The 26210-nt window shown below is 36.5% G+C and overlaps 1 protein-coding gene across 4 annotated transcripts in view; it reads right to left on the bottom strand.

Annotated features, from left to right (window-relative positions):
• DOCK4 (dedicator of cytokinesis 4) overlaps positions 1 to 26210 on the bottom strand; it is a 554933-nt gene that overhangs the window by 269583 nt on the left and 259140 nt on the right. For all 4 annotated transcript variants that reach the window (XM_020984638.2, XM_020984640.2, XM_020984641.2 and 1 more), the window contains exon 8: positions 17511 to 17662. In XM_020984638.2, the coding sequence (XP_020840297.1) occupies positions 17511 to 17662 (152 nt within the window). The remainder of the gene's footprint in view (positions 1 to 17510; positions 17663 to 26210) is intronic.

Raw genomic sequence — 26210 nt, 5'->3', positions numbered from 1 at the left:
CAGTGCTTCTGAACTATTTGGATTGGTTTTTGCTGTTGTTAAGGGATTTTTTGGGAAGGGGAGAGGTGGGAAAGAGGAAGGATACGACTTATTCTTATCACTAATATGCTAAGTAAATGCAGTTATTAATAAAAAAAAGTTATTTAGAAGGAATATTCATTTCTGAGGAGTGAGGGCAGGGTAAGAGTTGATATTTTTAGATCACCTAAGCTTCTGATTGGGGAGCTAGATAGTACAATGTGCTGGGCCTATAGTCAGGAAGGCTCATCTTCCTATGTTCTACTCTTGCCTCAAACACTAGTTGTGAGACATTGAGTGTGCCTCAGTTTTCTCATTTGTAAAATGAGTTAGAGAAAGAAATGGCAAACCACTCCATTACCTTTGACAAGAAAACCTCAAATGGGGTCACAAAGAATCAGATATGACTGAGCAAAATGCTTCTGTTTTCTATTAGATTACATACAAAATAAGAAAATCATTTTTCAAAAAAACGTTATTTGAATAATTAGCTTGAAAGAAAGGGGATGGGGAAATAAAGGTTACCCATGAGTTGTAGAGATGAGAGCCCTGAGAAATCTCTCCCTACATGTAACTCAAGCACAATTATGAAAATAATACTACGGTTAAATGTACTATTTACTATACAGGGTGTCCAAAAGACTTAGTTTGATTTTAAACTATTAATATTTAAAACTGCCTCTAAGGCTTTTAATAAACCCTGCACAAAAATTTGAGGAAAAAAAATAGACTGACCTCAATTGCATGAAATTCAAGAATACCAGATATATATAAATAACATCATAAACTACAGTTAACACACGTTCTACTGTTTGCTAAAAAAGGGGGTTCTCAGTGTTCAAAACAGAAACTGGATAACAGCAGGACTTGGCCAAGAGAAGCAACCATGCAACAATAAACCTTAAAAACAGTAAGATTATGTGAACCTCTACCCACAGAAAATTTACATAATGTGATCATTGCAAACAGTGCATCTTTGACATTTCCAGATACAGTAATCATCCTGGTCTACAGACAGTAATCATTTTGACCTTTGTAGCAGTGAATCCTTATTAAGAACAGCATCAATGACAGGGAACCTTTAAAGTAAAGTTTAAAAAATAAATCTAACAAATAACAAAGTACTAAATTGCACTCCTGGTCTGTAAATGAGGTTTCTGAAAAGATCAAGGGTAAAGATGGCCCAAATGAGAGCAAAGCAAATAACAAAAAAGTTATAAAGGCCCTATACCATATCTTTCCATTATGAAGAGCTAATATTATACACATTTGACTTTCAAAGCTAACTGCTATAATCATTCAAATCCTTGAGCTTATTCTGGAAATAAGAATTTATTCTTTTGTTGCATTTTATAGGAAGCATTCTGAACTAAAATGTGAAAAATTAAGACCTCATAGAAAATAGTTATCAATCACTTCAACTGCATAGAATGAATCGAAATAAATGGGGTCAAAATACTGGTTTTTGGTTACGTAGTAAAAGATATTCTTCCTAATTGAAGTAAGCTGCTGAATAATGATAACATATCATCTTAGTTTTTTAAAATGAGAAATTTAGAGTAATTAATATCTAGTTTATGTGGAACAAGATAAGTGATGCATGCATTCAGCAAATATGTGGAATATATACACATATACATACACATACACATATATTTGGAAACCCCAAATATGTGGAAAACATGCTGGAAGACGTATGCCAAAAAATTCAGAAACGTTTTTTTCTAGCTATAAATCTGGGACATATATATATATATATATATATGTGTGTGTGTGTATGTGTATGAACATACATATGTACATACACATGCATACTGTGTATATACGTGTGTATGTATGTATTCATTCATTCATTTCTATAGAGCATGGGTCTCAGGCAGAAGGCCCAGTTGCATGTCTAGCCTCAGACTCTAAGTGACTCTGGTCAAGTCATATCACCTTTCATTGCTCTTTAAGACTACAAGTTGCAGACAAGATTTTTGGAACACTTTGAATATAGGTATATACTAATTATATATAAAACACATCCAAGGTAATGAGGGAATTGGAAGGAGGTTCTTGCAGCTAGGGGAGAAGGGAGAGTGTTAAGGACCATACTGAAATATTCAACATGCATTCATAAAGTAAGTTTTTTCACCAGGGAGTTCAATCAACAATTTAAATCACAGGTTTATTTCCCATCTCTATGATGATCTCACATTCTTGCCCTCCTTACACTTACCTGCTGGCATAGGGGCTGTTAAAGTGACAGCAGACTAAAACCTAGCTTCCAAGTTAAGTACCAACCTGCCTGTCTCTTTAAAACACTGGTAATTAGGGGAAGAATAATCCACTTGGCTTTTATTCTGAAATATTGCACCCTGTAAGGGAAGACAGTTTCTTGGAGCTCTGGGGAACAGAAAGTTAGTCACCTGACTGCCACTTCTCTATGAGCATTCTAATTTCCTCAATCCTGAATTTCTAGCCTATTCAAAAAGCTGAAAACCTAGTAAAATCAAATAAATATGCTCTTTAAATGTGACAGAGAGAAGGTCTCATTTTTAGCTTGGTCTGCCTATGTATAAAGGATCCCATGATCCTTGTTCTTGAAGAATTCAATCCATGCTGCTGATCCATTTCTCATTTAAAATCACTGTCCTCCTTAATGACATTACCACTGTCTTTAAAGCAATTAATTTCTATGAGACTGAGATCTGTGGCTTAAATCAGGTGTAAACTGCAAAACCAGGTTAATTCTTCAATGACAAGTATTCTGATTTTCAAGCAAATGAATGAACAGAGGCAGAAAGAGAAAAAGCAATATTCCCTGTAAAGAGAAGACTGGAGGGAGGGTCACTGTGGGTCACTGATATACAGCTACCCCAAATGAAATCCATGCCAAGTTTGTCTAGACAAAGCAGGAAATGCTCTGTAGAGAGCAGCTGATATTGCCAAGTTCACAGAAGAATCCCTTAACACCCTCTTCATCTATTTATGTTCTCAGATAGAAATGTGTTCTCAACAAGATGTCTGACCAGTTTTCTCTCCCCTCCCCCCAACTTAATTATTCTTTTGCTTTTGGGGGGGAAAAAGGAACAGAATTTTCCATTAGTCCTCTAAGACACTGCAATAAAATCAGCATCCTGCCAAATATGCTTAACTTTCAAAACAACAATAAATATCCCTAAGTTATATAAAATATACAAGCTGAATTTGTGGGACCACACCACAATAAGTTGTAAATGATGTATGAAATGAGAAATTCTTGCACAGTGCACAGAGAATTAAAAGGCGGTCCCTTTGCTGTCTTAACGCTTTGTACTATGTAACATACACAATTGAATATTGATATTTCTGCAGGTCTGGGATGAATGAACAATCCCCTAAATCTCCAGTACATCCTTTTTCTAACAGTTTTCATCAGGTAGCTAGCTGAATCCAGAAAAGAAGCAGAGATGAAGCATCTATCTAAAAATATCCTCTAAAACCTCTTAAAAACATTTGTTACATTTATACTGGTACCTAAAATGAAAAATTGTATGGGCTGGGATTGGGGGGAATTGAGTTAGATCAATATAAAGTCCTATGACATACTGACAGACAATAGTCTTGAAAGTATTAGAAGGAGACCTAGTGCAATACAGATTTTCAGGGCAAAACAGGTAACCAATGACTATCATTTCTTATTTGTTATTGTTGTTGAGTCATTCCAATGTCATGTCCAATTCTTTGTGACCCCATTTAGGAGTTTTCTTGGCAAAGATACTGGAATGGTTTATCATTTCCTTCTCCAGTTCATTTCACAAACAAGGAACTGAGACAAACAGGGTTAAGTGACTTGCCCAGAGTCAAATAGCTAATAAATGTCTAAGGCCAGATTTGAACTCATGAAGAAGAATCTTCCTGATTCCAAGCACAGTGCTCTATCCACTGTACCATCTAGCTGCCCATCATTCCTTATTTAGTATGTCAACAAACATTGAGGATACAAAGAGAAAAGGAACATAATCTTTGCCCTCAACAAGCTCACATTTTATCAAGGGAGACCATATGTTCATCCAGGGGGTCCCAAAAACTAAGATTTTTGAATACCTGTATATATGTATGTAATTCCTATATACAAAACACCTCCAAGCTAATGACAGAATGGAGAAGGAGGCACCAGCAGCTGGGAGCAGGGGAAGAATGTTAAGGAGCATGATGAAATATCCATAGCAACATTTTTTTTTGATAGCAAAACTTTGGAAGCATGCAATTGTCCACTGGCTGCTGAATAGCTGGAAAATCGGCATATGAATGTGGCAAAATATTATGACAAAAAGTATGGGAAGATTTACATGAACTAATGCAAAGTAAACAGAACCAAGAGATCAGGATATTCAATAACCAGAATAACGTAAATGAAAACAATACCAAAGGGCAACTGAATTCTGACGAATGGTAATGACCAATCTTGGTCCAGGAGAATAGATGATGAAACACACTTCCCTCCTCCATGGCAAGTTAAAAGATTACATATGAAGATAATTTAAGATATGGTTATTGTGCTGAGAAAGGGAAGCATATATTGGGATATGTCTGGGAAATAAAAATAAATGATATTGATAAAGTTTTGGTTTTTTAAGTTTATGGAAAGTATCAATTTCCTGAGTGCCAGCCCTAGAGATATCAGATGTAATGCTTTACATCTCTCTGACTGCCCTAGCCTTAATTAAGCAAGCTGTATCATTAGAGAAATACAAGGAAACTGACTTATTCATGACAGAAATATAATCTAACTATCAATTAGAACAGGATTTTTAAAAAATGGAATGACTTATTGAATTCATAAATGAATTAAAGAGCATTTATTTATTTACTGTGCTCCAAAGGGTCCATCGACTCCTATGTATTCTGGGTAAATATTCAAAGATCCCACAAGATCATCTATTGAGAGCCCTCCAAGTCCATTTAGTCCAATGTCTTCATTTCATAGAAGAGAAAACTGAGATCCAGGAATGTTAAATGACTTCCTCAAAGTCAGGTAAGAAGAATCAGAGAATGAACTAGTAGGGTTATATTCACCAAGGAAGCAGGGTTAGGGAAAGGATCCTGTCTTAGTATGGAACTTCAAAATGAAAGAGGTTTTAAGAATTGTAAATTTAACATGAAAACAAACATTTCAAGAAAAAAAGAAAAGTTTAAATGTAGAAAAGGGAGAATAAGAGCATCAGAAAATTCATGACTAAAAAGTGAATTTTAAGTTGTATTTAATTCTTGATCTATTTTTCCAGAAATAATGCCTAGCTGCTCTTCTCTACAATAAAACTAATGTCAACAGCATAACATGCATGAGCTGCCTTACACTAAGCAATCAATGAGCATGCCACAAGAGGAAAAGAACTCAGTTAACTAGGCTATTTTCAGTTTCACTGAATTTGAGACAATCACACTACGTATTAAAAACCATGTCGATGCTAGGAAGTTTCCAGACTGCACCTTTAATGGCTTTTCATTGGTTGAACTGAAGGAATATTAAGGACACTTTCTGATAAACAATGAAATACACCATTGGATTATTCTTCAGGCAAATTTATGAGTTTAATTAATGAAGCCTTAGCATACAAAAGTAAAGATAAGTAATGAAACTTACAAAGGATGACTTCAGCCAGTGAACCATGTTATTTTTATGTGGTCACATTAGTCAGCTTGAAGTTGTATTCAGTTGAAGATTAAGTATGGTGCATCATCACAACAGAGATAAGAATTAATATACCAATTTATTTCCACTCACCCTGAATTAAAGGCCAAACACATTCAAAATTTATAATGCCACAAAATAGAAGCATCAACAATCAGTATAAACTGAAAATGGAATGGGAAGAAGAAAACTGCTTTTACACATACACGCACATGCACGCGTGCGCGCATGCACACACACACACACACCCACACACACACCCACACACACCTCTTCTGGAAACCAGAAGGCACAACCACAAAAAGATGACTAAAAAGCAGGAGAAAGGCTCAGTAATTTATCAGAAGCAAAATTTAGGGAAAATGCAGGTAATTATAATCCTAGAGTGCTCAAATTATTATTTATACACAAATGTGCCAAGTATACTCAATGAACAAAGTGAACTTGATCTCAATTCAAGGAGATAAATTTCTTGTCGGGTATCAATGAGACTTGGCAAAATGTGACACGTCTGAAATGAAGCAATGGAATGACTGACTCTATTCAAGAGGAAGAGATGAGGCAAATGGGACACTGATATGTGTGTGTGTGTGTGTGTGTGTGTGTATATATATATATATATACATATATATATGTATATGTATATGTATATGTATATGTATATGTATGATTCATTCACTTGAGGAAACTCACAAACCAGGAGAGGAGAACATTTGGGTGAGGATCAATGGCACAAGAAAGAGAAGTGGCATTGGTTTAGATTTCAACCAGAAGAAAGAAATGGATGAGGAGTCCCAGTAACAGATCAGGAGATGTCATGGAGGCATGATTATAGTAGTGATGAGGGACTTGAATCCCAAGTCACACATTTACTAGCTATGTAACCCTGGGCATCTAGGTGGCACAGTGAACAGAATTTGAAGTCAGGAAGACCTGAGTTCAAATCTGACTGTGTAACCCTGGGCAAGTCACTTAACTCTGTTTGCCTCAGTTTCCTCATCTGTAAAATGAGATGAAGAAGGAAATGGAAAATCACTTCAGTATCTTTGCCAGGAAAACCCCAAATGAGGTCCCAAAGAGTCAGACATGACTGAAATGACTGAACAACAACATCAACCCTGGGCAAATTACTTAACTTCTCTATGCCTCAGTTTCTCCATATATAAAATGAGGCAAATGGATTTTAAGAACTCTAAAATCCTTCCAGCATTAAAGTTATAATCAATTATTCAAAAGTCACCTGGAGCTCTTTTTTTGGCTAAAAGAAGAGCAGATGCTAAATTCTGGACTTCTTTTTAAGTCAAAAGGTGGAACAGCAGATGAACTGAGTCTAAGTCTATTGATTGAATAGAAATTATATAAACCAAGGAGATAACAATAGCAACTCGAATTTGTATAGCATTTTAAGGCTTATTTTACAAAGAAGAAAGTCAGACACAGACATAAGCAATATTTTGTGATGATAGATTTCATATTCAGAGAAATTAATCAATAAGCCTTTATTATACACAGAAATAATATGCATGATTCCATGGCCTAAGATTCCCTATGGGAAGTCAGCCCAAGAAAGGTGGGATGTCATCCACACCTTTACTAAGATAGAAAATAACAAGCTAGAAATTGGTGAGGAAAAGTCTTTTGTCAACTATTAAAAAAAATCTAACTTATTATAACCCCTGGTCCATCCTGGCTCTGAGATCAGGATCATAGATCATAGATTTAGAGTTGAGAGAGAACTTGGAAGACATCAAGTCGAACCCCCTCATTTTGCATATGAGGAAACTGAGGCTGAGAGTAGTTAAGTGACTAGCCTAAGGTATGTGAGGCTGAAATTGAACCTGAACCTGTATGGCAATTCTACAGCTAAACTACATATTATATAGTTACATACTATATTATACATCCATATAATATGTATGTATTTTATATATACATATATTTACATGTACAATATATGGATATGTTAAATATGTATCCATATATAGACATACACATATTCATACTGTAAGCTCCTTGAAGGCAGGGACTGTCTCTTGCCTTTTTTTTTTAGTATCCCTAGCACTTCACATAGTGCCAGACACACAGTAAGCACTTTAAATGTTAATTAATTGACTTATATATGTATATCTATATATACATATATCCATATCCATATTTTTTTCCTATCTATATCTGGGATAAACAGAAGTGAAAAAGCCCTATGGAATAAAGAGATGGTATACCTCTACTGCTTGATGAAATATAAAAAGAGGACAAGTGGCTCAAATGACAGATTCACCTTATGGACTGGATTCAGTAAAGTAGCTCACTTGGGTCTCCATTTATAACTCCATTTCTCTTGACTCCCTAAAATCAATTTTAAGCTGATCCACTTTGGTAAATATATTACTAATTAAAATACTTCCTAGCAATGAATCATTCTTTTTTTAAATGACCCTCAGTTTTCCTTCACCTCAGCACAAAATCTATTTTTTGCCAAGAGAGTTTATCTTATCAGTATACCTGTGTAACTGGACCTTCAGCCAACCTTGAGGTCAAGCTGCTTCATAATCAATTGAAGAAGGTAGATTTTAAAAGAAGACTAAGTAAGATTTTTGCTGACAGTAAGATATCTCAGAAAATATCTTAATCCTAAAATTGTAACAAATTGTAATAGGCATCCACCACGAGCCCCAAAGGTCCTAAGTTTGGAGATTATCTTGAGGCAGCCTCAATACTCATTTCTGAGCATTATTAAGAGCTTAAGCGTAGTGAAGGACTCAAAGACAGAGTGTGTACCACAAGGTTCCCTCAGGTAATTCTGCAGAATTCCTGCTCTGACTGAAGTTTCTAGTGTAGCAAAAGATTCATCCTTGGTTCTGCTGAATGAGGGAGAACTCTAGTTGTTTTTCAGGTGGGAGGGAGGATGAGGACAAGAGAGAAAAAAAGACTCTAATGGGTGAGCAAAACAAATAAATCAGAAAATCATAGGACTACAAGGGAACTGGAAGAACACAGAATCACCATTGTCATCATCAATAATGACAAGACTCCAATTAAGGAGGAAGCCTAGGCCAGCTGCCTCTTCATTTGCCACCTGGTTCTGCTCCTTTGGGCTACAGTCCATCATGATCGTGCTCCCCACATGAGGGCACTCAGGTACCTCTCCCCAGAAAAGAGAAAGGGAAAAAAGGAAGCTTTGGGGCTTTCTTTTGTGTGGTATCTTCCCCCATCAGATTATAAGCTCCTTGTCTTTTTCTTGTGTTTTTTTTTTCTCATCTGTTGTTGTTGTTGTTGTTTTATCTTCCAGTACTTAGCAGAGTGCCTGGAACATAGTAGATGCTAAACAAGTGTTTATTGACTGACTGACTGACTGACTAATGGATGGATGGATCATTATTCAGGTGACACCTGTTATCTGTGGGTGACCCCCCCCCCACTGTCTCCTGGGCCCTCTTCTCTTCTGCCTCTATACTATTTTGCCTGGTGATCTCATCAGCTCTGAAAGATTCAATTCTATCTATGCAGACGACTCTCAGATCTACTTATCCAATTCTAACCTCAGTCTCAGATCTCCAATAGCCTTTTGGATTACATTCTATTAAACATCTTGAATTGTAAGTTCCACAAACATCTTAAAATCAACAAGTCCAAAACTGACCCCATTATCCTTCCCCCCTCCCCCCAGACCCTGCCTTCTTCCAAATTTCCCAATTACTATCCAGGGTACCACTTTTCTTACAGTTACCCAGACTTCCAACCTAAGTATCATCCTTAACTTCACAATCTCTCTCACATCCCCATATCCAACCTCTTATATACTCCCTTCTCTCTGACACTACCACCACTCTTGGTGCAGGCCTTCATCAGCTCAGTAAAGTTGGTATCCCAACCACAAGTCTCTCCCTAATCCAGTTAACCCTCCATAAAGCTATCAAAGTCATCTGTAAAGTCAGCTGCAAATCTGATAATCTCAGCCTTTTAATAAACTTCAGAAGCTCCCTATCACCTCCAGTCCTAAATCTGAAATCATTTCCTTGGCTTTCAAAGTCCTTCCCCATACGGCCCCCTCTTACTTTTCCAGTCTTCTTATACTTTACTCCTCTCTCTCCAAACGTACTCTGTGATCCAGTGATTTTGATCTCCTCACAGTATCTCACTTAGGGCATTGCATCTCCTAAAACAGGCTGTCCCTTATGCCTGCAAACCTCTTCCAACTCAGCTCTGCATCCTGGTTTCTCTGACCACCTTCAAGTTCCAGCTAAAATACCACCTTCTACAAGAAGTCTTTCCTGATCCTCTTTAATGCTCATGACCTTCCCTCTGTTAGCTATCTAATTTGCTTGTCTATATTTTGCACATAGTCATTTGCATGTTATCTCCTCCAGAAGACTGTAAGATCTTGAGGTTTTGTTGTTGCTATTGTTGTTGGGTTGTTTGTTTTTTTTATTTCTATTTGGCGTTCTTTTGCATCTCCAACACCTAGCAGGGTACCTGGTACATAGTAGTCACTTACTAAATGGTTACTGGCTTACTGTTGACTGACTTGATTTAGATAATAAAAAAGGCAAGATTTGAACATAGCTTATAATAAAACTCAGAGAGAGAGAGAGAGCTCCTCCATTCTGTACTGCTGCATTACCTAATATTTTCTCTTGAACTTGGATTCAAAACATAAACTTTGTAGATGCAGTTTAGGGGAAATTTGGTTTAACAATAGTTGCCAGTAAAAACACTCGGAGGTTTTAATCAACTGTAAGGTCAAAATGAGTCACCCATGTGCTATGATTTCTCTCTTTCTCAAAAAAAAAAAAAAACCCAAACACAAAACTAATTCAATATAGAACAATTTGAGTTAAGAAACAAACAGAGCAAAGCTCTCTCTGAATACAAACTGAAGGTTATGTAATTATTATAATGAAAAAGTTTGGTTCCAAAGAAGAGATATAAGAATCTCTCTACTTTTTTTTTGTAAAGGAGGGGATGGTGGGACTAAGGAAGGGGAAAATAGTATATACTGTCACACTTAATTGATCTACTTATTTGTTTCTAACTAATTCCCTTGCCAAATCACCTAAGCTAAAATTTCTATTAATACCGTTACTATCGTCTACATAGGAAAAACTTAGACATTCCTTTAAATATGATAGAATTTGACTTATTCTCACTGGCCTTATTTGCTTAATTACTTAATATCTCCAAAACATGAAATTTTGTAAGCATTTGGGAACTGTGATTTTTTATATCAAACTTTCAACTAATACTTCTTGACCATTTTCTCTGTGCAAATATGAAGAAATGTGTAGTCTCTACCCTCAAAAAACTTTCAGTTTAGACAAGACATACAAATGAAAAGCAAAGAAACAACATAAAGCTTGAACAGTTCAAGACAGCATGAGAAGAGCTGTCACAAGGTTAACTACCCAGGCAATGATACAGGCATCAGAAGAGTTTAAAAGTGGGTATTAGAGTTTAGAAGTAGGAAATGGTCACTTAAGGCAAGATAGTGATGGAAAATTTTACAGATGGCACCTGGGTTTTGAAACTAAGAATCTGAATAGTGAAAATAAGGTCAAATATTACAGACCAAAGTCTACTCCAATTAACCCCAAAGGAGTGTATAAATTCTATTTCTCTTATAGAAAAATGCCACAGTATTAAATATGGTTGAAATAAGTGGGTCGTAGGCTGGGATTTGGAAATCTTTTGTTGTTCTTGTTTGTCCTTCATTCTTGAAGAGGACCATGACATTGGAAAGGTGATGTCATGACTTGCAAGTGAACTGGATTTAAGTGAGGCAGAGCTGTGTAAAGTCACCAGCCTCACTCTCTCCTGAGTCATCTGGGTCCAGTGACAAGATATAGATCAGGATATATCAAAAATAGATTGCAGATGGCCCTGGATGCAGTGGGAGACCTTGGCCTTTATAAACTAAGGTCTTTCCCAGGTCTCAGTTTATGTAGAGTTTTTTTTATTATTATTATTATTATTATTATTATTATTATTATTATTATTATTATTATTATATCCCCCAGAATCATTGATTTAGACCTGGAAAGGATTTTGAAGGTCACTGAGTCAACCTATACATGAGGAAACTGAAACTCTAAGAGACTGAATGATTTGCCCTGGGTTACACAACTAGTAAGTGTGTGAGGTGGGATATGAATCCAGGTTTTCCTCAGTCTATCCTCCACAGTGATGTCAAACTCAAATAGAAACAGGAGCCATTCAAATGTACATAAATGTACACAAGAATTGTTGAAGCTACATATTGACTCAGAAACCACATATTAACATTATCTATGTCTCATCATATTTTTATTTACTTAAATATCTCCCAATTACATTTAAATCTGGTTCCAAATGCACTGGAGAAAGTTGTGGACCAAATGCAGCCCATGGTGACATGTCTGATGTATCTGTTCTATATCACTCTGACTTTTTATTCACTGAAATATGATTTGGCCTGCAATTTGAATAATTAACAAATGATAATAAACAAGGATTAATAAAATTATGATGAATTACCTTAATTTCCATAATAAGGAATTTATCCCTTTTCAACACTTATCATTTCAATTCAATTCAACTAAAATTCAGCTAACATTTATTTAAGCATCTACTCCATTGAAAGCACTGTGCTGAGAGAGCTACTGAATTTTACTAAGACATGATGTATGCTTTACAAAGCTTAGCATCTAACAGTGGAATAAGAGACATACATAAATATAATGTAATATATTATATTTACATCAATATAATACAAAATAACATTTGCTAAATACAAGAGCACTCCAAAGGAATAGCTAAATGAGGTCTAAGGGGGGAAAGATCATTATTATTCAGAGAATTGTATAAGCCTTCATGGAAGAAATCACATTTGACACTGACTTTAAAGAGTTTTGGAATTAAATAGACAAAGACTGAAGAAAGAATTTCAGGTGTAAGGGTCACCATGACATGGATAGGAGTATAAAGTTTGGCTTTGGGGCTTAAATGGACAAAGCATTAAGAAACTTTCTTGGTGAAATAACAAGCAGGATGTTTTCAGAAAAACATGGGAAGACTTACATGAACTGATGCAAAGTGAACTGAGCAGAACCAGGAGAACATTGTAAACAGTAACAGCAATACTACAAAACGATCAACTGTGAATGACTTATCTATTCTCAGCAACATAATGACCCAGGACAATTCCAAAGGACTTAACGATGAAAAATGCTAGCCATCTCCAGAGAAAGAACTGATGGAGTCCGAACATTTTTTTTTTTACTTGCTTCCTTTTTTGGGGGGGGCCACGTTTTCTTTTGTAACATAGCTAATAAGAAAAATCTTACATGACTGCACATGTACAATGTATATCAAAGTGCTTGCCTTCTCAAGGAGTGGGGAAGGGAGGAAGGGAGGAAAATAATTTGCAACTAATTTTTTTTTAAATGTTAAAAATATTTTTACATATAACTGATAAAAAATTAAAAAAGAAACTTCCCCAAAATTAAATAAACCATTTAGTTGAGAATTTTTTAAAAAGAAACTTTCTTGGCAAAAATCAATTTTTGGTGGGGAGTCAGAGTGGGAGGAAGGAGGCTAAGTGTCATTTCTTGCTGTCTCTTTTTTTTTAAGGCAATTGGGGTTAAGTGACTTGCCCAGGGTCACACAGCTAGTTAAGTGTCAAGTGTTTTGTCTGAGGCTGGATTTGAACTCAGGTCCTCCTGACTTCAGGGCCCGTACTCTATCCACTGTGACACCTAGATGCCCCTAACTGTCATTTCTTGAAAGGATCCATCTATATACAGTTTGTAATTAGCAAAATAATAATAGTAATAATAATAACAAGGTCAGGGACCAGACCTATAATTTCATAAATATAGGCAACTCCCCAGTGGGTAAACTCCCTTTACCAATATAGCTCACACCATTTCTGCAACTTATAGTCTTAGAGAATTGCCTAGAGTTCTGTGAGAGGTTAAATGATGCAGGCAACTCAATGATGCCATCATGCATTTGGACGGCACACCTCACTAACTTACTGACTCTGGCATAGATGGAAAGCAGATTGAACTTCCTGGCTTTTGGAGATCACAGATTAGAATTGTAAGGGATCTCAAAGTATGATCTCTAGACCTTAGATGATCTCTGGAGTACCTTCCTGTTCTATGATTCAATGAATATGCTTCAGAAGTCAATTAATTTCAATAAGTATAGCATATTCATATTAAAAAGAAGTGCTTAGCTTGGAGAATAATAATAAAGGTAGCAATTTCTTTAAAAAAAAAAGACCTTATTCAAAGAAAATTAGGCAACCCTTTATGATTGGTGCCTATTTTTTATTCAATAAGAAGAAAATTTATTATCCCTGGTGATAAGCAAAAAAAAGCAAGTTAATAGCAGGGAGTTCTACTGCATATGAATTAAAATCAAAGGTGTCCAATGTGATTGTTTTTATATATTACAAAATCGAAATCAATTAGGCACTCAGTGTGAAGTACCAGTAAAAATGAAAATGGTTACAGAATTGCAAAGAATAATTTGAGAAGCACGGTAGGTACAGATAATCTGGTCTCCAGTTTCATCTTTTTATGGGACTAGGAAGGTAGGGAACTTACAAATGTCCATACTCTAACGTGCTATTGCAACTCCTAAATCTGGTGCCAAGATGACCCTGGGTCTTTTAGGTCTATTCCAGTAGAGCAAAAGTTCTTACAGGTTATAAAGTTGAAGAGACTTCAAGTACAAGCTAGTATATGGAAGTTTGTTGACCAAGATTTATCCTAGCTATGTTCAGAGAAATTTTGGACCATAAAGTTCATTAATAGGTAATAAATTTTTTTACTTGCTTCCTCATGAAGACTGACTACTAAGGCAAGTCTAGGGGTAGAGAGGGTCATCCAAATCAATGAAAGAAGACCTCGCATTGAAGAAATTCAAAGTCCTTGAAGTGTTGAATAATGCTTATGCAGGAGTATTAACTGAGTCTTTTTTTTTTCCTCCTTCCTTTCATTGTTGGACTTCAGCCAATTTGCTACTCATGAGTGTCTCCATGAATTGGTGGATAAGATGAAAACAAAGAAATTGAGTTCTGTCAATTTAACTGTGATAACAAGTCTGGCAAAAGTTTTCTTTTGGGGGTGAGATTAAAATTATTGGTTAAAAAGAGGTTTGGGATCTGTGTATTACAGCTATTGCCAAACATTTATTAAATAACTAATGTGTTCAAGTTATTATACAGGGCACTGGGCTTACAAAGATACCTCTGAAAAAACTTTACTCTCTAGGAGTTTAAAATCTAATTAAGGAGGAAAACACATTCAGAAATAATTACAAAACATAGGAGAGTGAGATAATTAATATTTACATAGTCTTTTCAAAATATAGGCTCAAAGAAAATGCTAGGAAATCTCAGTATAGAACACTTTCACCTGGGGAAAGACAGAAAACTGTGTGTGTCTCTGTTTGTCCATCTGTGTGTAATGGCTTCCTAGAGAAGGTGGCACAAGTACTTTTTCTCATTAGCCAAATTGAATTCAATTGAATATTAATTCAATCAAATTTATATTGCTGTTTTTAAATTTTTTTATTTTATTTTCACTTTTAAACTCTCTCTCTCCTTCCTCTGACTCTTATATTCATACAACAGTTTTTAAGTTGAAAGAAATTTCCTGCATAGAAACAGGGTCTGGTTTTGAGAAGGAAGGAAATTTTCTATGAAGAAAGGTGATATACTGGAAGTCATCAGTAGCGTGGAATTGAAAAGTAGTGAGATGTGGAACCAGACTAAGTCTTACCATTGGAAAATACCTATGTAAAATTATTTCAGACATGAAACCTTTACCTCCACTCCCTCGATTTCTTCCACTTCTAGCTGAAGCCTAAAAACTTTACCCTTTGTTCCCTTGAAATGTAAAACTTTCTTGGAGGGATAACACAACCTTTTTGTTGTTATTCAGTTATGTCCAACTCTTCATGACCCCATTTGGGGTTTTCTTGGCAGACATGTTAGAGTGGCTTGCCATTTCCTTCTCTAACTCATTTTACAGATGAGGAAACTAAGGCAAATAAGGTTAAGTGATTTGCCCAGAGTCACATAACTAATAAATATCTGAGGCTGGATTTGAACTCAGGTCTTCCTGATTCCAGGCTTGCTGCTCTATCCACTGTGACAGTCTGGTACAATAGAAAGAACACTTCTGGAATCAGAGGACCTAGGTTAAAATCTAGCCTCTGATGCTTCTTGTGTGGTTTCTAACAAGTTACAATCTCTCTCTCTGAGTGTCAGTTTTTTTCTTTGTCTAATGATGGGTTTGAATCAGATGGCCTCTGAGGTCTCTTCCAGTTTAAGATCTAACATCTAAGATCAGATCACTTTCAAGTTATTGTGAAAGGATTTATCAGATTATTTCCAGAGAGTGGAGGGTTAATGCGGTGGGGCTTGCAGGAGGAGAGAATACCAGGAAGGCACTGGCCATCTGGGATTATAATAGTAGGTTGGGAAGATGAAGGATTAAACTGAGAAAAGATTTCTCCACTAGAGCTGGCCTGAAAAGGGAAATTGGAAAGAGATAAAACCAGAAGCATGAGGAAAAAGCAGAAACTAGAGTCTAAAAGTAAAACAGGATGACACAATTTAATCGTCTCTGATTTTAAAAACTGTAAACAAACAAATATCAAGTAAATAGAGTGTTTTTACTCAATGATGCCTCAGTTTGCTACTAAACCATATACTGTACGTATTGTCATATTAATCTCGTAGAATCTAAGCTCCTTAAGGTCAAGAGGACATTTCTTTTTTGTTTGCTTGTTTTGTTTAATTTTGTATTCCATGCATCTAGCAGACCCAAAATAAATGTTTGTTGAATTGAATTAACCTAATTAAAGAGTTCTCCAAGAGAGATTACCCTAGGTGCTTCTTAAAAGCAAGTATTTTGCATAATAGGAGCAAACTAAAGATTAATTTCATTTTTCCTACCTTTTTCTACCTCACAGTTAATTATGAAATATCTCAAAAAAGGTCATATTTCATATACACAATTGAATTAAGATTTTGTTCTTTTTTAATGCCTTGCAAATTAAGTCCTCAAACACTTGGATATTTCAGCAGGTTATGCATATAAGCAAAATTATTATCCTTTTTCTTTAGCAAAGGGCAATGCGGACTTTCTTTCACATATCACAAGATTTTAGAATAGCATCTTTTAAGCTGCAGTTTAAGCCAATTTTTCTTCAACTTCAATTTCCATTTTTTTAATTTGATTTTTTAAAGAGAAAAATGACTGCTACCCAATAACAAAAGAATTATGTTGTAGTTGTTGGAAATGAGGCCTTTTGGACACAAAATAACAAAAATAAAACTCCTACAAAGAAAAGATACTGCACAGTGAAAGCAAGACTCAAAACACTTGCAAGAAAGGACTCTGAATTCCAAGAACATAAAGAGTAAAGTTTTAAAAAAAAAAAACTACCATCCAAGATTTAAAACACAATTCATCTGAGAGTCCTATATTACAAAAGAAATGTTTCCAATTATTTTGTATTCAGTATAGAGATTTTACTCAATACAAGGTAGAAATAACACAAGATTTCAAGCAGTACAAATTCATAACACACAAACACATGCACACACATATACATATGCACACATACACCCACATACATGCACTGATTCTTTTATAAAGAACATAGTACCACCAACCAGAGATATTCAGTCCTCTATAAATGAACTATACACAAAACCATTTTTAACAAAGCATGGCTATCTATACCATACTGTCTGAAAGCCTGTCATTCAAACACATTTACCATTATAGGATTAAAAAAATAAAAACCATAGTCTTACAAAGATCCCACAAGTTACCTGATTGGTCGATTCTCTTTGCTATCAAAAAGTGAGAAGATGACTTCCAGCTCTTCACCCAAGTTGGAGCACATCAAACTTTTCATCTGTACAAAGAGGTGGTGGCTGCTCGCCTGTACAGGAGTGTCTTTCTTCCTGTGTCGGTGCTCCATCTGAAAAACACCCATCCAAATTGAAAATAGGATCAGCATGAGCCAAGCAAAGTCAAATGCCCCATCAGATCAAAGTTGGGGCACAGAATGTGAGGCAGCTACAATTTCCCAATATAACACAAAACATGTAACCATGAATGACTGATCTAGTTGGAAGAGAAATCCCATTTTTTCTGACAATACCCAAATTGGTTTAATGGAAAACCAAGAGGTCTTACATATGTGTCAAAATTAGGAATAATACAACTTGCTAAAAAAAAGTTGATGGATCATTAGCCAACAATTCCAATCAGGTATTTCATGTGGTATTATTAAAAACAGCTCAAAACTTAAAGTCATGGGAACTGAGTTCAGATCCAAACTCTATTCACTATTCACTACCTGGGAGGCTTTAGGTAAATCATTTGTCCTTTCTGGATCTCAGTTTCCTCATCTGTTAAATAAAAGTGCTGGTTAAGATGACTTTTGAGGCTGCTCCCATCTCTTGATCTGGATTCCAGGATCTAGTCTGACCAATTTACTTCCAAAAAATGACACTATGTAACTTTTAGAATAATGAAAGAAAAACAACAAAATTATTCAAATCTCCATGATCATTCCAATGATTGTAATTTGGAGTAAGATATTAAATTATAAGTGCTTGAAAAGCATGATGTTTCTCTAAGATATTGCAAATGAATGTGCAATTACTGGAATTTACTTAACACTTTCTTTTGCATCTGTCATACTTGACACGTGACGCTGTGTACTGTGATTATCTATAGACATGTGTCTCCTGCTGGACTTCAAGCTCAAAACTAGATGAAAAGGCTGATGTCATATCTAAGCTCTGTATCTTCACACAATCCTTTTTCAGTGCTTCACATACATGAGGTGCTTAATAAGTGTTTGTTGAATAAATACATAAAGGAATTATACCCATTAAAATGAAGATTATCCTAGAGACCTCCCACTTCCACTCACCAAGATAACTCATAATACAGTAGAGGGTGAGAATAAAAATTAATATTGTAATAACCTCTTGGGAGAAGAAATCATTGGTGGTACTAAGAAATATGAAGAGGGGAGACAAGTAGTCTTCAGAATACAAAATCTTACTCCACTTGCAAAAATAATAATAGCTAACACTAAGACAGCTCTTTAAGCTTTGTAAGGCATTTTCCATATATTATCACATTTGACATTCACAACAACCTTGTGAGGTAGTTGCTGTTATTTTCTCCATTATACAGATGAAGAAAATAAGGCTGAGAAGGGTGAAGTAATTTGCCAAGCATTCCACAGCTATTAAGTATCTGAGGCAGAATTCAAACTCAGGTCTTCCTGAGATTACAAAAGTGAAAAAATAATTTGGCCATCACTGTCTGGCAGTCCTTAAAAGGTAGTCCAGCATTTATAACTTCTCATTAAGTAGACACTGTTTAAGGCTAGCTGGCTAATGCTGTAACTTCAGTTCTACCTTAGTTATTATAAAAGCTATAATTCTAATTTAATTGCAAATGCATTTCAAACATGTAATCTAAAGGTGTAAATGTAATCATCACCACAGATTGATTTTTACTTTGGAACAAAAAAAAAGTACCTAAGATGAGTCTGTTTGCTACAAAAAGATTTTGAAAAACCTAATGACATACAGGCACCAAATATCTTCTAGTTTTTACTACCTTTTGTCATTAATTGGATCCACTTGAAATATCAAACTTATAAAAACTACAACCAACTAGATAAATTCATCATCATAATAAATTTAATATGTGCAAATAACATGTCCCTGGGGTGGAGGGTGAGGGGAGAAACAGGAGGAAAAGTCGTTAATCTATCAAGAAACTGGGCATGGCAGGAGCTCTGCTTGTTTCCAGTTAACTCTTTAAAAAGGCATCTGGCTAGCAAAATCCTCACCTACAGTCTGAGTCATATACCCGCTTCTCCACCCCCCCCCAGCTCCCCACCAATATGATTCTATTTTTATGCACTGACATTTGGTTTGGAAGCAGGAATGAAACCTAAAACATTTGCTGTCTTCCACTCAATACTATAAATCTCCACCCCCTGCCCCCCAAAAGTTTTAATTTTGACTTGATGGGGGAAATTCCTGACTTATTTGAAGCCTGGGCTCCCAAAGTAAAAGCTGCTGGTGATTAGTCTGAAGATAACAAATTTTAGGGTTTGGAGAAACAAATCTGGATCTGGTTAAATGATGACTTTTTCATTTTTAGCCTAACCTGTGTTTTCATTGGAATATATAGGGAACTCCAAAAGAGGGAATCCTCCCCCCTTTACCAGTGCAGAGCCACACCTATTCTCCAATTCATATTCAAGAGACCTGTCTCGGGTCTTGACAGATTAAACGCCTAGCCCAGGGTCCTGAAGCCACTATGTGTCAGAAGCTGGCTCTAAGGCTGACTTCTCTATCCATTGTACCATAATGCCTCAGGTCACCTCTTTCAAATTAGTTGCTATAGGGAGCTGTTGAAAATATTTTTAGGAAGGCAACATTACAGTAATAGGGAGAAAATCAAACTGATTCCGATTCATTTTGTAATTGATTCTATTCTTTATCACACCCAATAATGTTGTAAAATTGTCTAAGCCACATTTCTTTGTCTCACTGTTAAGTTCAGAAGTTCAACTTTCCTCTCTAAGCTGTCTCATAAATCACCTTAATTCTAAGGAATATATTGTCTCTATACATCTTACTGCCCACGTACAATTAAGGGAGATCTGTTATCTTGCTAACAAGCCTTGCAAGATGCAGGTGAATGCCAGGAAGTCTGTTATCTCTGCAGTACTGGCTGTCCTTCAAGAAAGTCTGAACTGTTATCCCTGTGACTCTTAGCTAACCATGCATGTGAATACCACCAATGAGTTTTCCATAGCAACAAGATGAAAGGAGGGGTTGTTGCTAGCCCTGCATTTCTGACTTCCATCCAATCATATTCTGTTCCATCTTCTATGATGTTTTGAACTTTGTAACCAATATTATTGTTTTATGCTTCCTGTTCCTCACTTTCTCATACTTCCCAAAACTACATGAAGGACAGACAGTAAGTTCCACCTCATGGTCTTTTGACTGACTGAGGAGTTGAGAAAACCTATTTTTGATAATTACTATCTTTATCAATAAATTGAATATGCTTGGAACTTTGTGTCTCAGTTTACTTTAATTTCAGTCACAACTATGGCAAGAACAAGAAATTGTGAAACTGAGGATCTGACACCTCTGGTGATTACTGCCTCTGTGACTGGGCAAGTCACAACTTCTATGGGCCTAAGTTTCCCCATCTGTAAAAGGAGAGATTTGGACCAGATGGCCTCAGGATCTTTTCTAGATCTACAGCCTTGACCTTATGAATGATAATGTGAGATCCATGTAACAAACAGCTTAAACATGTGGAGATGATCTATTTCCACACCCCCTTTGCTGAATTTTAGCTATGGTCTTCCCTTAAAACAATCAAAATACTCCCAAGATTCCTTAGGTGGATTCAATACTTAGTCTTATAATGAGCTCATTATTAGACCCAAATTATTCTGCTTACCCTCCAAGGATCACAAGGCATGGTGCCAAAATCACCCTTTTGCAACATAAAAAATAATCCATTTTGATACTCCGCAGGCAGAAATAGCAAGAATATTTAAACGGGAGAAAAAAAGAGACCATGGGAAGAATTGCTTCTTAGCCACTTGAGAGATTTGTATTTGGTCTTTTGGCACCAAGGAAAGCTTTCCAAGGAGACATATGTTAACACTATGAGGTCTAACACATTTCATTACTCAAATAAACACAACTAGGTGAAAATGAATTGCTAAGTGTGATGTCCGAAGCCTAAAGTCAGATAATTCACCTGGTGTTTTAACCTGGATTTTCAAAGAGGCAGCTCAGAGACCTGTGTCTAACATATAAGATTGAGGAGTTGCTCATTGCAAAAGGGCAAGCCTCGAAGGCATAGTAACTAACACAGAAACATTCCAAAGGCTTGATGGAATTATCTTGGTGAAAATGTCACAGTAGTAGATTTTTCAGTGATCCTTGATGCCTAGAAGATGGAGGGATTGTACATGGTGCCTTTCAGTTCTATAGAGTGTGGCCTTTACTCCTGAAGAGAAAAACAAATTAGTGTCACAGTGACCTGTCTTCTCACCCTAATGAGACTGGGATACCATGGCATGCTTATGAGGTAGTATAGTATAACAGAAAGAGGACTTGTGTTGCAGTGTAAGACTTAAGTTTGAATTTCAGCTCCAACCCTAGCTTTAAATCTTCACAGGTCATTTAGTCTCATCTGTAAAACAGAGATAATTTTTAAAAAAGATATAAAAAGGGCAGCTAGGTGGTGCAGTGGATAGAACACCAACCCTGTAGTCAGGAGGAGCTGAATTCAAACCCAGCCCTGGACACTTAACACTTCCTAGCTGTGTGACCCTGGGCAAGTCCATTGCCTCAAAAAAAGAAAAAGAAAAAGAAAAAGATGTAAAGCAGAGATGATACTGTTTGGCCTAACTTCACCACAAGGAAATTTTGCACGAAGTTCTTTATAAAATGCTAAGTACTAAACAAGGTAGCTCAGTAATACTGTGTACAGAGTGCCAAGCCCGGAGTCAAGAAGACTTATCTTCCCAAGTTCAAATCTAGCCTCAAACACTTACAAGCTTTATGACCATGGACAAGTCACTTAACCCTGTTTGCCTCAGCTTCTTCACCTTTAAAAGGAGCTGGAGAAGAAAATGGCAAACCACTCTAGTATCTTTACCAGTGAAACCAAAAAGTCAGACATGACTGAAACAACTGAACAACAAAAAATACTAAACAAATGTGAGTCATCAAGAAGGGGCCTGATTTGTAGTTAAAGGGGAAAGAATACTGGATTTGGAACCAAAGGACCTAGGTTCAAATCCCAGCTCTACTCTGGGCAAGTCCCTTAATGTTTTGGGGCTTCAGTTTCCTCACCTGTAAAATGAAGTGCTTAGGCCAAATGACCTCTAATATCTTTTCATGCAATTCGACAAGCATTAATTGAGTACTCACAACCATGTAATCCTTAGATTTTATCATCATCTAGGTTTTATTGAGGTACATTACTTCCAATGAAAAAAAAGAATATATAAATATTAACTAATTGACCACCAAAAGCAATTAAATACATAGACTAGATTACCTCTGAGTTCCCATTACATCTCTGAAATATTTCAAAAAGGAGGAAGGAGGGAGAGAGAGAGAGGTAGAAGAGAGGAAACAATACAGAGAAGGGAAGAAAGAGGGACAGCAGAAGAGAAATCAAGAGAAGATGGGAGAGGGGTTCTAGGCCTCTACCCCACAATCTTCTTGCCATATGCTTTGCTGACCAGTACATGCCTACCCCTGGATTTTTTGCTCTAGAATTATAATGAAATTAACATCACTCCTGGTTTTGGAAAGGACATGTCAAACATCTTTTCTATGCCCTTTACTCACCAGGACAGAGGAGAGGAAAGAAGGAGAGGGGGATAAGGGAAAGAAGATGAGGAGGAGGAAAGGAAATTTGTCATGAGGTAAGATAAATTACCAAATACACCACATAGAGAATTATTGCTTTTGGAATTCGGGTGGAGGGAATCATGTCTTACTGGGTTAATAAGGCATCAAAGAGGACAGGAATTGGTATCCTAATATTACTAAAAGAAAGATCTAACCATGTCACCATTCAATGCAAAAATCGACAATGGTTCCATAATACCTTTAGGATAAAATTTAAAATTCCCAATCCAATATTTAAGAGTCTCAACAATTTCATTGCCATTTGCCTTTCCATTCTTTTTTTAAAAAATATTACTCCTTTCAATGTCGAGTAGTAAATAGACAGCCTAGCCTTGACACCAGGAAGACCTAGGCCCGGGTCTAATCTCCAACACACTGGCTTTATGTCCTTGAAGAAGTGGTTTAGCATATTAGTGTTCTAGGTAGCTCTCTAAGACTTTGAGTTGATCTGCCCTGGCAGAGAAAACTTCCCCACCCAGTCAAGAAATCACAGGCCTAGTCCCCATCCCTAGCCCCTTCATCCACTCTTTGTTTGTTCCCTCAATAAATAACTGGCCCATAAGCTATGCCCAATACAAATCATTCAATCTCTCAGCCTTACATCTTTACAAGGGAATCATCTCCATTGTTAGGAGGACATCCATTTTTACATCTCTACCTTACAGAACCCTGGCTTCCTAGTCAGGCACAACCTCTTCCCCAGGGAGTTTTCTGCCCCCCAGTTCATAGCATTCTCTCTCCCAGATAATGCTTCCCACCATCCACCATGGCCATCTTTCCATGTGTTTTGATGCAGCACTCCTGCACTAAATGCCCACCAGAAACCATATGCTGGATGACGTAACCGATTTAACTGTTGAACTCCCACACTGGGACCAAGCTATTCTGATTGGTGAGTCAGTGATGGTCTCAGATCATCATATCATGCTTAAAGCCCACAATCTTCTTCCTATCTGCTTTGTCTTCCAGTGAATATATCTACCTTCTCTAGTTCTCATTCAAGCACTGCATTCAAATCAACCATCAGTACTGAGAAGGCCACGTCAATTATCTCCCCTACAACTTCACTCGCCATCTGTGATTCCCCAAACCAAAACATTCTTTCCTAGCCACCACTTCACAATATGTATTCTCTCCCCCTATTAAAACATAAGCTCCTTGAAGGCAGCCACTATATAGCTTCTGTTTTTGTCTTGTATCACCCTTACACAAATCACTCTAGCGCAGTGCTTAGCACATACAAATGTTGCAAAACTTCATTATATTTACTCACTTATCCTTTCTCATGAAATTCTTTTGTATATAACTCTGTATTTACTTATTAGGTTCATGTTATATACACTTCCAGAAGGAGAATGTAAGTTCAATGAGGGCAGGAACTTTTTCATTTTTTTTCTTTGTATCCTCAGTGCCTAGCAGAATGTCTGGACCACAATAGACACTTACTAAATGTTCTGAAGTTGAATTGATGAGGAATTTCATCTGGACTTTGAGAAGTGGATAAGATTCAGACAAGCAGAAGAGTGAAGATGATAAAGCTATGACTAAAACCAAAGGAAGTTAATGGGACAGTGAATAAACCGGTTTGGCTAAAATTCAGAAATCATACCAGGAAATAATGGGAGACAAAAGTGGAAAAGGGAAGATGGGGGCAAATAAGAAGGCCTACAACACCAAAATTCAAAATTTAGATTCCAATCAAGTCCATAAGAGTAAGAATTATTTATATCATTTTATCATTGTATGTCCTTCAGTATATATCACAATACCTTGGCACGGAATAAACATTGAATAAATATGTTAGTTGCTCCTTAATCTTCTCTTAGACTCTTATTTGCCTAGGTCAACTCCCAGTGGCTGAAACATACCCCTTCCACATCTCTGCATATTCCAGACTCCTCAAGCTTAAAATTATCTCCTACTCATCTGATTTTATTCTAGCACCCTTTCCTTTACCTTTATCACACTTTACCTTCTATTTTCTTCGTATGTATATATATGTATATATGTGCGTATGTATGTATTATATGTCTATATGTGTGTACATGTACACATAGACACAAATATGTATGCATAAACTCCTCTTCCCCCATTAAATTACAATAAGCCTCTTCAAGGCAGAGATTATATGACTTTTTATTTTGTACCTGCCTTGCTCAGCACTGCACCTTGTATATGGCACACACTTAAGAGTTGATGAATTTAATTTATTGGACTGCCTGTAGCTCTTTGAGCTTGAATATGATGTGACCAAAGAACTATCTTTTTATTAATTTATTTATTTTTGGCTTGCAACATTCACTTCCACAAGATTTTGAGTCCCAAATTTTCTCCCCATCTCACACCTAACCCTACCCTGGCATGCATTCTGAATATCCCTTCCCCTAATCTTCCCTCGCTTCTATCTCTCCCCCCCTTCTTTTATCCCCTTCCCCTTCTATTTTCCTGTAGGGCAGGATAGATTTCTATACCTCATTGCCTACATATCTTATTTCTCAGTTGCATGTGAAAACAATTTTTAACATTTGTTTTTAAAACTTCGGGTTTCAAATTTTCTCCCTTCCTCCCTCCTGACCTACCCTCATTGAGAAGGCAAGTAACTCAAAACAGGTTATACATAGGTAGTCATGTAAAACATTTCCACAGTAGTTATGTTGTGAAAAACTAACTATATTTCCCTTCATCTTATCCCACTCGAGTTTATTCTATTCTCTCTTTTAACCTTGTCCCTCCTCAGAAGTGTTTGTTTCTGATTACCCCCCTCCTTCAACCTGCCCTCCTTTCCATCATCCCCCTGCTCTCTTATACCCTTCCCCTCTATTTTCCTGTAGGCTAAGATACATTTAGATACACAATTGAGGATATGTTATTCCCTCCTTAAGCCAACTCCAATGAGAATAAGATTCATTCGTTCCCTCTCACCTTCCCCCATTTCCCCTCCACTGTAACAGCTTTTTCTTGTTTCTTTTATGTGAGAAAATTTACCTCATTCTATCTCTCCCTTTCTCCTTTTCTCAGTATACTCCTCTCTCA

Source organism: Phascolarctos cinereus, unplaced genomic scaffold (assembly GCF_003287225.1).
Source record: "Phascolarctos cinereus isolate Bilbo 61053 unplaced genomic scaffold, phaCin_HiC Scaffold_1;HRSCAF=81, whole genome shotgun sequence".
In the NCBI taxonomy this organism is placed as follows: domain Eukaryota; kingdom Metazoa; phylum Chordata; class Mammalia; order Diprotodontia; family Phascolarctidae; genus Phascolarctos; species Phascolarctos cinereus.
Note: the sequence above shows the minus strand (reverse complement) of the source record. Positions and strands in the feature narration are given on the sequence as shown.